General features: G+C 37.0%; 2 protein-coding genes across 2 annotated transcripts in view; one reads left to right on the top strand and one right to left on the bottom strand.

The window, feature by feature from the left end:
• Positions 1–14271, top strand: part of MSH5 (MUTS-homolog 5) — a 364768-nt gene that overhangs the window by 273900 nt on the left and 76597 nt on the right. Inside the window, exons 29-30 of the mRNA XM_089831617.1 lie at positions 11279–11332; positions 11410–11513. Coding sequence (XP_089687743.1) covers positions 11279–11332; positions 11410–11513 — 158 coding nt within the window. The remainder of the gene's footprint in view (positions 1–11278; positions 11333–11409; positions 11514–14271) is intronic.
• LOC149556975 (uncharacterized) overlaps positions 1–14271 on the bottom strand; it is a 363967-nt gene that overhangs the window by 273348 nt on the left and 76348 nt on the right. The gene's annotated exons all lie outside the window — the stretch shown is intronic.

Raw genomic sequence — 14271 nt, 5'->3', positions numbered from 1 at the left:
CAAGCCTAAGGATAGCACTGGAAAACAAGTTAGGCAACATGGAAAGCTTAAGAGAGCGACTGTATAAATTGAACAAGCTGGAGGAGAAGCGATTATTGGTGCAGTGGGCGACTGAGGTAACATAGAACAGGCGTAAGGCATGGCATGATAAGCACTTGAAACTGAACAGGTTTCAATCCGGACAGTGGGTGCTAAAGTATGATGGCCGGAATGAGATCAAGCCAGGCAAGTTCAGGGTTAAGTGGATCGGACCATATTAGATCTGGGAAGTGGGCGACAATGGAGCAATCAAGTTATGGACACTGGATAGACAAGAAGTTCCAGAAATAGTGAACAAGTGTAAGTTGAAAATTTATCATGTGCCAGCTAAGTCACCATTAGGAAATATCAATGAGTAGTAGTATGAGGATACCAAAAAAAAAGAAGAAATTTTTTTTTTTAAATGGAGAAAAGCACTGTACAGTCAAGTGACTGTACGGCTTTATGAGCAGGTGACACACACTGTACGGTCTTCTCAAGTTCGACACCGTACGCCATTGAAGGTTGTATTACCGTACAGTGCCCCAAGTTCTATCACTGTACAACTCCAAGTAATGTTTATATTGTCACATCACTATACGGCTCTAGCTGTATCACCGTACAAAAGACCTTGCCATTTGTAAGTATGTTTGCATAGTGAGCCATACGGCTTCCTTCCTCACGACAGCATTCAAGTTGAACATCGTACGACATTATCAGTGACTCCATCGTACGATAGTTTATAAAATGAACAGGGCATCCACCGTACGACATCCCCACACGAAACACTATACGGCGTGATTACTTCGTTCAAGCACCAACTATTTCAGCGTACGGTGATTGAGTTGTTTTAAAAACAAAATGAACAGCAACAAAGGCACGATTGCCGTAGGGTGGAAGATATAATCGATAGGTGCATTTTTATGATTGTATGGATAGGAGTTCGAAGGCAAGGCAAATACGAATCAAGTGTAAAGCCATAGCAGGGAGTTTAGCGTCTGCTAAATCTTGTGTAGAGGATTGTTGAGAGCATAAGCCAAGGAATGCATCAGGCAGGTGCCCAGTTGGATTAAGTACCACTAGCTTGCAAATTGGAAGGGTGTATGGCATTCAAGGGTTTGTGATCACATCTAGCATAGACAAAGAATGACCAGCCATACGGCATCCAAGGGCAACATGGATTTTGGTAGTGTTCCTTCAACACTTGTACTAAAATTGTAATAATAGATGAATTGAATCTTTGTCTAAGGCATCCATTCTGGGAACCGCCTGGTGGAAGGGCTGTATGTGTATAGTGCTTGCTAGTCAAGGAGTAGAGAAGCCGTACGACCGTACGACATACAGGAAGAAGGGCAAAACGTTGACTTTGGAGGGAATTTTTTGCAGCCGTACGGACATGTAACTGACCTAACGACATTATATTCAGCAAACTGATAAGGGTATATTAGGTATGCAATCAGCCGGGAAGCGGGCTTGGAGGAATTAACTGGATCAGGATTTAGCCATTAGCCAAGATGTGCAGGCGAAACCTTCTCAAGCACGGCCACGTGGATAGGACAAGGGCAAGCAAAGGGCCAAAGTGTAGAATTAGTCGGGTGTGTAGATAACGCCACAGAATGTAGTTTTCGAAGGGTTGAATGGATTGGACTGCAAGAAATGGTGGAGAGAAAATCTGGATACTCACCTTGTGAAAGCAAGCATCCGAAAGGCGAAGGTGGAGTGGGCAATCCAGATGCCACTTTTCTATATTCGTGATTCTGAGGGCGTCTTGCGTCCTATGATTGAGGCTTATGACAGGCATTCCCAGAAGAGTTCAGTTTCGTATCTAGGATATGACATAGTTGTATCATTTCCACCAGTCAACTTTACCAGAGTATTCAATATACCAGGAGTGGCGCAAGGAGGAAAGAAGATTGATAGTAAGTCGAAAAAGATGGACAGGTAAAGGAAGTTACAGTTGGTACAGTTGGTGTGTAATGACTAGGTATAGCAGCAGGTGGATACCCTTATTGGCACTTCGAAGAGAAGAGGGTTGTGAAAGTCTGATATTAGAGAAGGCCATTGGAAGTGCTTTATGGATGTGGTAAAAAGTAGGCTTACAGGGTCCAACAGGGTGTCTGACATTTCCTTTCCATTGGTCAGCATGATGAACGGACTCATGAATAGGAAAGTGTACGACTGGGCTTCTGTTTTGGCCATGCGCATGGATGAGTTCATGACTCCACAGCATAAAACATTTTATATGCCGCACTACGCCATCAGACTCTTTCTGGAGGCAATTGCGAGGATGATACCCCATGAGAAGCTAGAAATTAAGCCAAGTCCGGCGATACCTGGGGAGCCTCCGGTAATGCAATGGAGGGATTTAGACTCACCTATAGGACAAAAGGGTGTTGGCTACAAGAGGGCACGACAGGAGATGGAGGAATCAGGCAACACAGATAGTGGCCGCCAGGACACATCTTGTGAGGAGGACAATTCTGAGGATATGGAGGTGGAGCAAGATGAGGAGGAAGATGATGAGCAAGTCGAGGTAATTTCAGCAACTCCACTTCGCTTTCCGTGACAGTTGACAGTTGCCCCAGTGACTACTATGCCATCAATTTCGACATTTTCAGCTCCACATATGCACACCATGGTGGGTGTTCACATTCCGGGGTTCGGACAATTTCGGCATCCAGTGGTGATGACTCCAGTCACTCTTAATCCCAGATCATGGACAGCAGTAGTAGGATTAGTTTCACACTCAGTGCCAGTCTAGACTTCAGTAAGCCGGAGGACGACATCACTAGCAGGCAAGCCTACGGGTATGCAACCTACGAGATCACAGCCTCAGCCAGTGGTTCAGGAACCGACTACCATACCTATAGCAGAGAGTTTGCCTCAGCCATTCCCTATAGTAGAGCCAGCAACAAAGAGAGGAGTCAGTCAGGGAGGCACACAGGAGTAGGTTCTTCTAGAGGTGATTGGGACGGATGCAGTAGTCACCATAGCCAACACTTTGTTGGATGAGGTGACGGATCAGGATGTCGATTTCAGTATTTCGAAAGCGGAACCCTAGGTGCCAGCAGTGGAATGGATGAGTTTAGTGAGTCGGGTGAGTGAATACTTGAGGCGACGGCTACTTGCCCCTATTGCCAAATGTCCTTCCATTCAATCTCCCATTAGAGAGCACATGCAGTTGGAGGCCATTTGGTCAAACAACGAGGTAGTCAAGGTACCAACATCACCAAGGGTAGAGGATCAGAGTGCAACAGTAGCAACAGAGAAAGTGGACGGAGCGCAGGTGTTAGACCCTCTACCATTAATAGAGGAGAAGGATAAGGATGTTCATTCTCACCTGGCTGTCATCGCAGAGCAGAGTAAGTCCTTGGCAGAGTTAGTGCTTACAGAGAGAAGAAGGGTAGAGGCTGGGCAGGGAGCTCGGGAGACAACGGAGAAGGCTCGGGAGGAGGTGGCTAATTGACTTGCCACTTAGTAGATTGCATGGGAAGTATAGCGGACAACCTTGTTAGCACAACTCAAGGAAAGTGCATGAGGGAAGCAGCAGGTGGAACAACAGCTAGCAGCAGTGGAGCAGCATTTGGTAGTAGCACTTCAGGAGAAGGACTCAACAAAGAGGGCTCATGATTAGAAAGAAGCCGAGTGCCAAGAGGTTGCATTGATGCTGAAAGAAGTCGTGGAGGAGAACTTTCAAATTAGAGCTGATTTGAAGGTCCGGATAGAACAAGTGTATCAGCTTCGACGCAGCCGATCTTCACAGTCTGAGACACAGCGTTCTGGTTCATGATGTCTATGTCTATGTTGTTTTTATGAATAAATGTAATTAGTTGTTTTGAGTTTTGTTGTGTTGTCGTCCAGAGACGACTTCTCTTTTTGGGGGGATGATGTCGTTGGTATACATTGTATAGCCAATAGGGTGTGTATTGGGAAGGTTCATGTCAGGATGTATGTCATCGGTATTGGGAAGGTTCGTGTCAGGATGTATGTCGTCAGTATCGGGAAGGTTCTCGTCGATATCGAGAAGGTTGTATCGGGAAGGTTCTCGTCGGTATCGGGAAGGTTCTTATTTTGTAGTTGACATGTTGTATGTGGCCGACAGACACCTTCGGAAAGGTTCCTCGAGATGTATATATACCCCCTTCGGGATCATTGTATTCATCATCATCTGTATGTAATCGCTTGGCATATGTGAATAATAAAACGAGTTCTGTTGTTCTTATCTATTATCTGTATGCATTGATTTCTTTACCTAGTACGGTAAACAACTTGTAAAGGGAACTCTGAGTTTATCAATCATCTTTTAATTCGTTGGTTGGGTCCATGGATTTCCATTCACTAATTCTTTCAGCTTGATAAATGACTTGGCATTTGGTTTGGTTGATGTTGTCTCTTCACTAGATTACCTGAAAATGATCAATTTATTTGACTCTATATATGAATCTTCGTGCTTAAACATATCGAGGGTAATGCCATAAACTAGTCTTTTTCTCAACCATCAAGAAAGATGGTAGAGGTTGATGCATCTCACATGAGTCATTGTCAATGAGGTAGTTTTTGGCTAGTTTCAGATTTGGGGTAACAACAAGCTCTGAGTGGGGATGAGGACAAGATGGACGAAGAGAATCCTGGACTTTTAGAATAAAGACAAGTGCCTCATCCATTGGGCTATATAATCAAGAGGATGAAGAGAGAACTAGGAGTTGTTCATAGAGTAGCGGAGTGGATCTAGACACATAAAAAATGAGCAAGCAAAAAACTGACAAAGCTGAAATAGAAGCTAAACTAACCACATCCAAACTTTTCCTAAATATAAACATAATCATGAGACCCTATCTTAGAGCATCTCCAAACTAATCATGCAAAGCCATTCACAAATTGTGAGAAGTAGAAACTAGTGAAAAAGAGGGGTATGCTAATGATGTGTAAATTATATCCTTGAATGATAGTATCAAGGGATATCCTTGAGCATTAATACATATCTTATGCAATTTATTAAATGTTTATTAATACAAAAAATAATATACCTACTGTAATAGATATTTATCGCGTACATATAATTAAAATCATTAATCTAGATTGTTTTACTAATAACAAGTAATCATTTAATTTTTCATTACATTATTTATCATTTAGATAATTGTTCACTATATATATGGATATAGTTAACATATAATTATTAGATTATTCAGAAATTAACCATATATAGAAGGTAATGTATATTTTGCCACACATATACATCATTCATTAAACATTGTATTTTTTCACTATATATGTAAATATATCAATTCATGGCTCATGATAAGTTTGGTTGATATTGCATCATCATGATTACTTGAAAATGATCAATTTATCTGGCTCTACATATGAAACTTTGGGTTTAAACATTTCGATGCTGAGATCATAAAATGTTCTTCATCTAAACCATCGAGAAAGGTCAAGATAGATGGTAGAGGTTGATGCATTTCATCGTCATTATCAATGAGGCAACTTTGAAGGTTTAAAATTGGCCAATTTCAAATTAGGGAACACAACACAAATCTCCAATCTCAAACATTCAGCTCTAACTTGACAATTGTGTGAATCCTCCTATTTTGGCTAGGCAAGGCCTTTCTCTCTCAAAACCAATCTTCACTTATGGATTCTCATCAAGCTCCTTTTATAATCCTCATGGAACTTTCTAGAAGTTATATTGAAAATAACATTTTTAAATAGCAATCCATTTTGTTCCCTTTTAAGTGACTTTATGTAATTTTAATTTTTGAATTTTAATTCATGAATGTCTAAGACTATTAACAGTTAAATATAAGTTTTTTAAAATTTTTTTTATGTTTTGCCAACTTCACATTTAACTATTTAATCATTTAAATTTTAAATATTTTGAACACATCGAGCTTATGAAAAATATTAAGATGGATCCAATATGAACTCTAGTCATTTCAAATAACTCTCAAGCACAGTTTGCAAACTTGCAAGTACTCTTTGAGTTGCTAAGTATTCTCCGAGTTGCTGAGTACTCTATTGTTTTGTTGGGCGAGTTTTCACAAGTTTAACTCTTGCATATTTAGAGATGCAAAAAAAAGTGGGTAAAGATGTTCGTGTAGGTAAACCATTGGATAAATGTGTTTTTCATTTGTTTTGTTTTTCTATAAAACCTTGTATTTTCTCTTTCCAAATTTCAATTTTTAATTTAATACCTGATATAAAAAAATGTCGGTAAAATTTTCAATGCAAGCAAAATTGCTTGAAATGGTTTTTTGAATTCTTGTTTTGCTATAAAACCATGTATTTTCTCTTCTGATTGTCAACTTTTAAGTTAATACATTTTTAAATTAATTTTCACAAAATAAATATGTTTCCTTAGGAGATTTTAATATTTAGTACTTTATAATTTGCTGAGTTAAATTTTTTGGGCTTGCTAAGCACTCTCCAAATCCAAGTCTGCGAACCATGCTCTCAAGATGTCGAACTTAGCAAAAATAGAAAGTTTCTCCAAGATGTTTAGAGAGTTCCTAGAATGTCAAAAGTACACCCATAAAGTACCATTGAACTAATGTGAATTTCAGAACTCATTATCATAGTAAGAATGTTTGTTTAATAAAGTTGGCATTTTACAAGAATCTTGGAACTTTTCAAGAATCTTTGAGTGAATAAAAAAGGGACATTACAGGAAAGCATCTATTTTGGTAATGTTTGGATTAGAGTTCATGCTCTTCAATTTATAATTTCTTCAAACTTTGGTGGTTACACCAAAAATAATTAAACAATTCAATAGGTATTGCCTGTGGTTTCAGATGTTCCCTCGTCCTTGAGACTTTGGCAAACAAAATTGCATTACTAAGCACATAAAGGTTCCTATCACATTACCTTCTATGAAATTGCCAAACCATAGTTAAAAAACTCGATATTGGCAATATCTTGGCCGACCCAAAAATTTTGAAAAATTCGGAATCGGCAAAAACTCGGTGAAAATTTCGGCAATAAATCAGCAGTTTTGTCGAACATTTGAAAATATAAAATATTCTTAAAATATTCTTAAAAATGTATACATACACCAAATTTGTAGAATATATAATAATTTGAGATATCCACCATATATCATTCAAAGTTTTAAGTTAAATAAAATACAAGTACAACATCTGAGATTTTGAATATAAATAAGTTCAACACGTAGAAGTCAAACTCTATGAAACTACTACTTCTGAAAACATATTAAGTTCAAGTTTTAGTATCAATGATAACTAAAAGTAACAATCATAAATTGCATCTACGAGTAAAACTCAAGAGATTGTTGCTATTGGGGGGATGCTATGGTAACATCCTCAACACGTGCTCTAATAGGTGTCTCGCACTCAAAAGAAGCCTTTGATGGATGACCAAGCTCATGTTTTTCCTCATGTGCTGCCACATTTGCATCAGACTCATCTCCTTCTCTCTCAAACTTAGCTAGCTGCTCATTTGTCAATAAAGGTTCACCAACATCTGCATCCTCACCATCAGGAAGAGCAATCCAATCGGTTGAATATGGATCGATGTCATCCAAGTCTAGTGCTTCATATGAAGCTTTCCCTTTCACCTTCTCGTGCAAGAGAAGGTTGTACTTCACATAAACCAAGTCATTTAGGTGCTTTTGAGTCAACCTACTACATTTGTTTGTGTGTATGTTTTGAAAACTTACTTTTGAGGGTTTCCTCCATTAGCTTTTCAAAGCTAGCATCAAACACAATCCTCACAATCTTCTCTGCTTCAAGCTTCTTGGCATAAGGACTCTCCAACCATTTCTTATCAAGAAACATGCGCCTGAGGTCTATCAATGTCTCAGATCTGGTTTGCAAGTTTAGAAAATTAGTAGCAAAGCGTGTGACCCCTGCTCATACAAGATCATTACCACTAGTGTTCTCTCTCATAAGACTCAAGACCCATGTATGATTGTAGATGTACTTTGCAATATTCCTTCCATCTTCAACGACCTTCTCCACCCAGCTCAATTTCCCTAGATCCTCAAGAAGCAAGTCAAGACAATGGGCAGCACAAGGGCTCCAAAACAATGTGGGATGTCTCTCCATCAGAAGTCTACCGGCTGCCACATACACGGGTGCATTATCAGTCACAATCTGGATGACATTAGCCACTCCCACTTCTATTACCACCTCATCTAACATGTTACACAGATTTTCTGCATTTTTTACTTGATCAGAGACATCAACTGATTTTAGAAATACCAACTGCCCTCATGAAGCAACTATAAAGTTGATGAGCGTCTTGTTCCTACCATCTGTCCACCCATTAGCTATAATAGTGCAACCTTTCTGTTCCCAAACTTTTCTTTGCTCTTCCACAAGCTGATGAATATTTCTTACCTCCTCATTTAACAACGACCCACTCACCTCATAGGGAGTTGGAGGCTTGAACCCCTTACTAGACAAAGAAATGAAAGTTACCACTTGATCCCAATACGGACTACATAAAGCATTGAAGAGAATATTATTGCGGATCCAAAATCTTGTAATTGCCACCTTTGTCTTCTCATGTATCTCTTTGTTCCATGCAGTGCCTAGCAAGCTAGGTTGAGCACCAGTAGTGTTATGTGGAACCCAAAAGTTTGCTAGAGACCCACTCGTACTTCCTGATCCTCGTATCTGAGGCCCAATAGAAGAAGAATCCTCTCCACCTATTCTTGATCCTGTACAACTAGAAGTCCCCATTGAGGCTGCCATGGCCTCAAATATCCTCTTTTGTCTGTCTTACTTTGTGCATATTTTTGTAGGCTTGTCAAAGCCTCTCTTGTAACCTCTTTCAAACATTTTTCACATGGTGTAATATCATTGCCTGGAATCTTTGCAAGATGGTATTTCAATCAGCTTATGCCTGAAGTCATATGCTTATGGCAATGGATACATTCAACGTGTCCATCAATTAACCGTGGGATCCAATGTTTCTATAAAGGATCCTTATCTCTGCCACCAGTCATTCTGTTTCTACAGGTATGTCACTGACGCTGCAAGAATAAGAATGAACAATCAAATATTAAATAAGTTTGATATCAAACATAGTTTGCAACAATTTTAAAGCAATATGAATATATAGGAATTGATGATTAAATGCATTTAATAATTTAATGACATTTAGTGTTGTATTAAATAAATAGTAAACTGTAATACAATATACAATGTTTTAATTTCATGAACTTCATAAAATTTCATATTGTATTTAGTATTTAGTATTATTTATTTAAGATTTTAATAAAATAATAATAAATAGTAATAGTAATACATTATTACAATTAATATTAGAAAATGATTTACTGTTTAGTCATATTTTTATCAAATTTATATTATTATAATTTAAAAATTATAATAACTAGTTTATATAAAATTAAAAATATACTCTGTTCATATTTGTGTGTAAGAATAATTATACAGTTCGGAAATATAGAAATTAGAAAATGAATATAGAGTACAAAATAATATTACAGAGTTAGCAGAATATAAATATTTAATCTATATTTGTGTGTAATATTATTCAATCTTTAGTCGGGAAACATAGAAAATGAATATCAGAAATATAGCATTATTCATATTTGTGTGTAATAGCAGAATACAGTTGGGAAAATCATGCAAATATTGCTAGGAATATGTCTTCGAAGGCAAGTTCACACCTAGTATATCTTCTTCGATCCCTTGTGCTGAAGTAGTGAAGACCAATACCAATCTACGAGAGAAAATGACCCAGCTTCCGGCTGCTGAGTAGAGTCGAGTCTCAACCATATACCTAAAGGCTAAAACCCGTCTCAACCATGTACCTCAAACCTGTCTTTATGTGATGACGTGCACACTGCATTCAAACCTAATTTTTTTGTCATTTTTGTTGACTTTCTGACCGGCAATTTTAACTACCTCCTTTTCTAGTTACTCACAATTTTAATCCAAAAATGACGCTGCGATTTATTGAAAAAAATGTTGCCGAGTTTTTCCACATTTTAATCTTTTTTCCTACCCACTCGTGATAACTCGCGATTTTGGTGTTATTTTGCCATATTTTAAACCAAAGTAACAAGAATCGGAATCGGATCGGAATCGGCAAGGCCGAATCAAATCGTGAATCGGCCATGAATCGGAATCGAATCGGCCATGAATCGGAAAATTTAAAAAACCCTTGAAATTTAGTGAGTAACTTATTTCATAAACCCTTTATCGCTGATTCGATTCACCGATTCACAAAAAATCGTTTGGCTTGAATCGAATCGCCGAATCGCGTGAATCGCATGAATCGCCGTGATTCTTGGAACTATGTTTTAAACTATGCGTTAAATGTTGAATATGAACTCAAATTCCTCAGCAATGAGGCACATGCTTTAGAATTGGAAATCCCCTTGGACATTGCACTTTGAACATTTTCTGAACACAAATTCAACCTTCAGTCATGGACACCCACAAATAGGATATTCAAAATTTGATTTTTTCATTGTGAGTTGCACATGTTTTGGATCTAGGCACACATGTAAACATTGAAGTTTGAAATTTAAAGTGACATTTGGAAACTCTCCCGTTTGGTGCATTCTTCTCCATCCTATGCATGCCATTATAAATGATTCTTGATTGAGATGTTTCACCTATCATTCAACGTATCCAAGCATGGCCCTTGTTTCTTGATCCTCACATGAACATAGGTTACTAAACATTTAACTCTCCCTTTTATAAGGTGTTGATCTGATTTCTAGACATACATGTATATTCAGCAAATCCTTTCTAACAACATCTTTCTCCATCAAGAGAAATGATTTCAAATGCTAATTTGCATGATCATGTAGATAATTGGCCAAAAGATGACAAGATTAAGTGAATTAAAGAAGTTTTGAAACATGGATCACTATTAAGAAAATGATAGGCTTTATCTTAAAACTTGACAAAATATAAAAAATTCTATTTGGGTACATTAAACTGCTTGACAACTGTAAAAATCGACAAGTGTTTAACATTTACATACAAATCTAAGGAGAATCATTGTAACAGAAAACAATGTTTGTATTTCCTTATATTTTCTTTTTATGTACAAATATGCAACTAAATCATCTCATAATGAAATGCTTTATTCAGATTTTAATTCCATGTTACAGTTTACTTGTGATGGATTTAAAATATGTAATATGACTGCTTGGTCAAATATAGTCCAATGACAAGTCATGGAATACAAAACAAGTGTTTCAAAGCTGAAATTTAATGCACCATCAATAAGCAGTGATTTTTTTTGTGAATTGTAGGTTCTATTATGTACACATTTAACTGAGGTATTCAACGAGGCACTTTTTCCAAAGGTATGGAACTACTAGCAGATGTCAATTCTGAGAATTCTTGATTGGTTTGGGTTTAATAGTCTTAATGTTTTTTTCAGGTTGAAGCTGACCAGTCTAAATGTCTTTCTTTTTATACCATGAGTATCCTTAAACCTGATACCAATGTCAAGGAAAGAATGGATGATATTATTTTCTTGTATAGGTATGTACACTATTTAATGTATTATTCCATTTCATGTTTTGTTTGACATTATTTCTTCATTGGTTTCAAAAAAAAATGAAGTGGTTTTGGTTTAATATTTTGATGTGAGCATTGTGTAATCTTTTGTCTTTTCAGCATTCCAGATTGAATTTATAGATGTATTTTATCTATAAAATAGGTAACACAATGTGATAAAAAAATACATTAATCAAGGCAAGGTGCACACTGGAAAAATGAATTGGCTGCGAATTCATAATTTGTAATATCCCGCTGAGATAATTTTCACCAGATTTTACCAAAGAATTCACAGAAATTTAAACAAACATTTGCATGCAGCTTATTTTCAATTTGTCCAACAAACTATACTAGAAATGATACAAAAAACAGACTGAAATATAGATTTCAGAAATGAACATTGTATTTAAATCTTAGTAAAGAAATAACAAAATATCCAATCGCAGCCCCAAAACTTACAGTCATTGGATAATCAGAGATATGAATCTGAAGCACAAGTGAGATGCCTAAGTGATATCTCCAACAATAGACAATGGGTCTTTGTCCACTGCCTCCAAGCTCGAGGGTTTCCGTCCTCAAACCTGCTAAAAGAATCCCAAGGATTTCCATCCTTAGGAAACCAAAGTTGAACAAGAAGCTCTTAGAGCTCTCCCAAAGGAAGTGAATAAACTAAACATGTAGAAGAATGAACATTTCACTTAATTTTATAACTTATTCTTAGAAGCTTCTCAAATAACCAACAAATGTGGGATAAATCACCCTTCTCCTTTTAGAATATCATTTCCCACTTAGTGAATAAAGTGACATAATAATATGTAGTTTGATTTAATAGTAACTTTATTAATAAATATTTACTCTTTAGGCTTTAAAGTTACTGATCAGTCGGGCTCAAATAGTCATGTGTGAGAGCTCATTGGGAAGGTCTCAGTGTGATGCTCCCAATCCAATTCTGAAATACCAACATAATTGAGCCCACCACAAACTTACTAAAAATAGCAATAATTTGGAAACCCTTTTAAGTTCTACTTTGATTGGCATAAAATTGATTGAACTGTGAGCGGCTTTGCACATTTGGCTTCCAAAAATCTTTTGTATTGCATTGAAATTAGGGGGGAAATGGAATGCCAGATTGAGGTGATAAGCAACTGCACGAATGGGCTTGTGAAGATGGTGGTGCCATTCTACCAATTATGACCCAATTGGGACCATGCTTATGCTTATCTCCACCATATACATATCCAATGGCCTACTTGGCCCTATCCATGCCCTCATATATCTAGTGCCTAGAGGGCTTCTCCCCATCAACAACTCATAGAACTATTAGAGGCTCAATGACCTACAAATATTGTTAAACAAAAAACACTTAAATCACAAGTGTGCATGAAAATAAGCAACATTGCAAACAAAAGAACAATATGCATATAAATTAAAAATAAATACTAAATATTATTAAACTAGTAATCTTATGTGCACAATCTCTACACAAGGGGTATAGAAACCTACCTCATCAAAAATACAATCTGTCATATTCATCTCTACAGTGGTCATAGTATAGGATGAGGAAGTCCACTGACATACATGCGTCTCAAAGATGCCTTTGATTTCATCATGGATTTTAGTGATAAAACTTTGAGTCAAGTCTTGTGATACCAGGACGAGTCAACTCCTACCTTATTATGCTGAGGACCAATCCATGATTGCAGATAAATTCGCAGATGTTTATAGGCCTATTAATGCATTCTTTTACCCATGCAAGCTTCTCAATATCATCCAATACAAGATCAAGGCAATGGATCGCACATCAAGACCAAAAATGTTTTGGGTGTCTCTCCATCAAAAGTTTACTTGTGGCAACATAAGTCGCTGAATTGTCCATTGACACATATTTTATTTCCCCACCTCACCTATGACTTCTTCAATAGCCTCACATAAATATGTGACATTTTTCACATTTGAAGAAGCATCAATGAACTTCAAAAACATGTTGGAATCTGAAAATTTGAAATTAAAGCGAAATAATGATCATTGATCAATCAATAAATCATAAATTAAAGAATTCAAATTATTCAATGCACTTAGGAAAGTAGAATGATCAATCACATCTGCAAGAAGCAAGAAAATTTTGGAGTCTCTAAATGTTATTGGTTCAACCATCTGGCATGATGGTGCAACCCTTTTTTCTCCAAGACACTCTTTGCTCTCCTAACTCAACTTTTATATCCTCAATAATTTCCAACAAGACGAGGCCACTTAGCTCAACATCAGTAGGGGCATTAAACCCCAAACCACAAATGGTTATGACCTATACCTTTGGTTTTCAATAAAGAGACCTATTACAAATAGATAAAATAAGTATATGTAGAAATATTATAACAATTCATTATGATTAGACAAAGCAATGTTTAAACTCTAAATTTGAAAATTTAAATCTAAAACAATCAAATATAAAGAATTATCGGGCTGCAACAAATGGAATGTCGCAAAAGTACTAAAACTTGCAAATTTTTTTTTTTGCAATATTAAGGATGACGTTGTTGCAAGCCATGCTTTCAAGCGAGGGTTGTACACTAGGAGCAGTCCATGGCACAAACTAAGTGTCAAACCTGAACTTTCGGACTCTAGGAGGAAAGCTAATAGTGCCACGAGAAGGAGCAGAGGTAGAAGTACTAGGAGGAACAAGAGGCATGGAAGAGCCGTCTCTAACATAACCTATAGATGCAAATGCCGATAAACATGAACCAAT

The sequence above is a fragment of the Cupressus sempervirens genome, chromosome 5, assembly GCF_028749045.1.
Source record: "Cupressus sempervirens isolate cs-2001-9-10 chromosome 5, ASM2874904v1, whole genome shotgun sequence".
Classification (NCBI taxonomy): domain Eukaryota; kingdom Viridiplantae; phylum Streptophyta; class Pinopsida; order Cupressales; family Cupressaceae; genus Cupressus; species Cupressus sempervirens.
Note: the sequence above shows the minus strand (reverse complement) of the source record. Positions and strands in the feature narration are given on the sequence as shown.